Consider the following 2,381-nt stretch of genomic DNA (forward strand, 5'->3'; position numbering starts at 1 on the left):
AAAAGCTTTGTGGGAATTTATTGGCACCAGGGTGAAGTTTATGGTAAGTTTTTCCTCATAAAACTGTATCTTGATGTATGTTTGTTTTTCAATATCATTAACATCGCAAGATTTGTTTAGTTTACACGTCCGTAATGCACATCCGCCTTCAGAGTCAAGAACCAATCAAATTTCGTGAAGACAAGCGACCTGAGAGCGAGATTCACAACGCTGCGATCGCTATCACGTCCCGTGTGTCGGGATTCACCCTGGCTGCGATGACAGCCGTTAATCGCTGTAGTTTGTCGCTCCCCGTGTGTCGAACCCTTAACAAATTGATTTAATATCATATTGTGATAAAACTGGTGATTTACATCCCTAACATCGGTCCACATCGCTCATATCATGACGAYATGATGGATGTTTTTGTTTTGCCTCAATGTAATTCAATCATTTGAGTGTGGATTCATGTATTATTGTTTTAAACTCTCTGAACTTCATGAAAGCAGCAGATAAATCTAAAGTTAAAGTCTGTTTTATGTTTTTAAATCCATTTTCAGCCCTCGACCCTGATCGTGTCCCGGGGTGTTTTTGTGTTTAAGCAGGGGTTCAGTCACTTCATGGTTCTGGTTCWGAGGCGGGTTGATCCAGACCCTTAGTTCTGGTCACCTTTCAGTTTCAGGTCACTGACACGCGTCCATCTCTGTTTCATCAGGGGAGCGTATCCTGGGTTACCCGGAGGAACCGTGCTACCTCTGGTTCGTCATGGAGTTCTGCGAAGGCGGCGACCTCAACCAGTACATCCTGTCCCGGCGGCCCGACCCGCAGACCAACAGGAGCTTCATGCGCCAGCTGACCAGCGCCATCGCCTTCCTGCACAAGAACAACATCGTCCACCGCGACCTGAAGCCAGACAACATTCTGATCTCGCAGACGTCCGGTTCTCCGGTCCTGAAGGTGGCGGACTTTGGTCTCAGTAAGGTTTGTGCCTGCCTGAGCTCTAAGAGTGGGGAGGAGCACCCCGCGGCTGGCTGCGGCGCCGGGGGAGCAGCAGGCGGCGGCAAAGGGAGCAACCAGAACATCAACAAGTTCTGGCTGTCGTCGGCGTGTGGGTCGGACTTCTACATGGCCCCCGAGGTGTGGGAGGGCCACTACACGGCCAAGGCGGACATCTTCGCCCTGGGCATCATCATCTGGGCCATGATCGAGCGCATCACCTTCATCGACGCCGAGTCCAAGCGCGAGCTGCTGGGCACCTACGTCCGGCAGGGCACCGAGATTGTTCCCGTCGGAGAAGCTCTGCTGGAGAACCCCAAGATGGTCCTCCACATCCCCCAGAAGGCCCGGAGCGCCATGTCCCAGGGGGTGAAGGAGCTGCTGCTGGACATGCTGGCAGTCAACCCTCAGGACCGACCCGACGCCTTCCAGCTGGAGGTCCGCATGGACCAGGTCACGTGTGCTGCGTGACGAACACCCGGACCCCCCGGGAACTTTTCCCTTTCTCCCTCCGACTCAACAATAAGGGAACAGAAACTCCCCCAGGTAAGATCACTYCCTTTGTTACGACCTAACACCGTATGGACGTGATTGTCTGTTAGCAAAATATCTCACCTGTTGGATTTAAACGTCAAAGTAATCCTAGTTTGAACATCTCCTGAGCTCAGGTTAGGTGKGGTAGTAGCTCAGAGTCTTCCTCATGCACTCTGAAGGCTAACAGATTAGCATTTCTTGAACAAATTATCACCTGACAGGTTCATTCATTTTAAAGTGACTGTGACATAAAAGTTTTGCAACAAACTTGGATACATGTTTGGAGTGACAACACTGACAACATGTTGCAAAACAAATTTCACGCCGCTGAGATGAACGTTTGTTGAGATATTTGCATGTGAAGAAACAGGAAGTGATGTCAAAGTCTGCATGTGAACAGAGCGTCGTTACAACAGCTAACAGTAGAATCTGATGTTTCTTTTGATTATTTTGAGTCACGATCAAAGAGAGATGAAGAAGAGTTAAAGTTTAAATAATATTGTTTAAATAAACAAAAACCAGATTATTTTCTTAAAGAGGTCCCCTTTGATGTCACTTCCTGTTTCACTTTGACCGAGCCAAATTCAAAAGAAAATAGGCCAGTTATGGGACAAAATGGGTAAAATCATGTGTATTATGCCAGTTTTTTAAAGTATAAAGGTGTTTTATTTGACTTTTTGTAGACATGTCACAGAAACTTAAAGCATTTAATGACGTGCTGTCAGTAACGATACATCAATGTATCTGTATCGACCAAACAACACAGATCAATATGTTGATCTGATGTGGATCATAACAGATTTTACGATATCCTGAAACGTCATATGGTGATAAAGCTGCTGATCTACACCCCCCCCCCCCCCCCCCCCCCC

At 47.6% G+C, this 2,381-nt stretch overlaps 1 protein-coding gene across 2 annotated transcripts in view; it reads left to right on the forward strand.

The window, feature by feature from the left end:
• The window catches only part of LOC106529368 (serine/threonine-protein kinase 35), a 21,388-nt gene that overhangs the window by 4,303 nt on the left and 14,704 nt on the right, over positions 1-2,381 (forward strand). For both annotated transcript variants that reach the window (XM_014024778.1, XM_014024777.1), the window contains exon 2: positions 695-1,521. In XM_014024778.1, the coding sequence (XP_013880232.1) occupies positions 695-1,446 (752 nt within the window). In that variant the 3' untranslated portion in view covers positions 1,447-1,521. The remainder of the gene's footprint in view (positions 1-694; positions 1,522-2,381) is intronic.

The sequence above is a fragment of the Austrofundulus limnaeus genome, unplaced genomic scaffold, assembly GCF_001266775.1.
Source record: "Austrofundulus limnaeus strain Quisiro unplaced genomic scaffold, Austrofundulus_limnaeus-1.0 Scaffold438, whole genome shotgun sequence".
Taxonomy (NCBI): domain Eukaryota; kingdom Metazoa; phylum Chordata; class Actinopteri; order Cyprinodontiformes; family Rivulidae; genus Austrofundulus; species Austrofundulus limnaeus.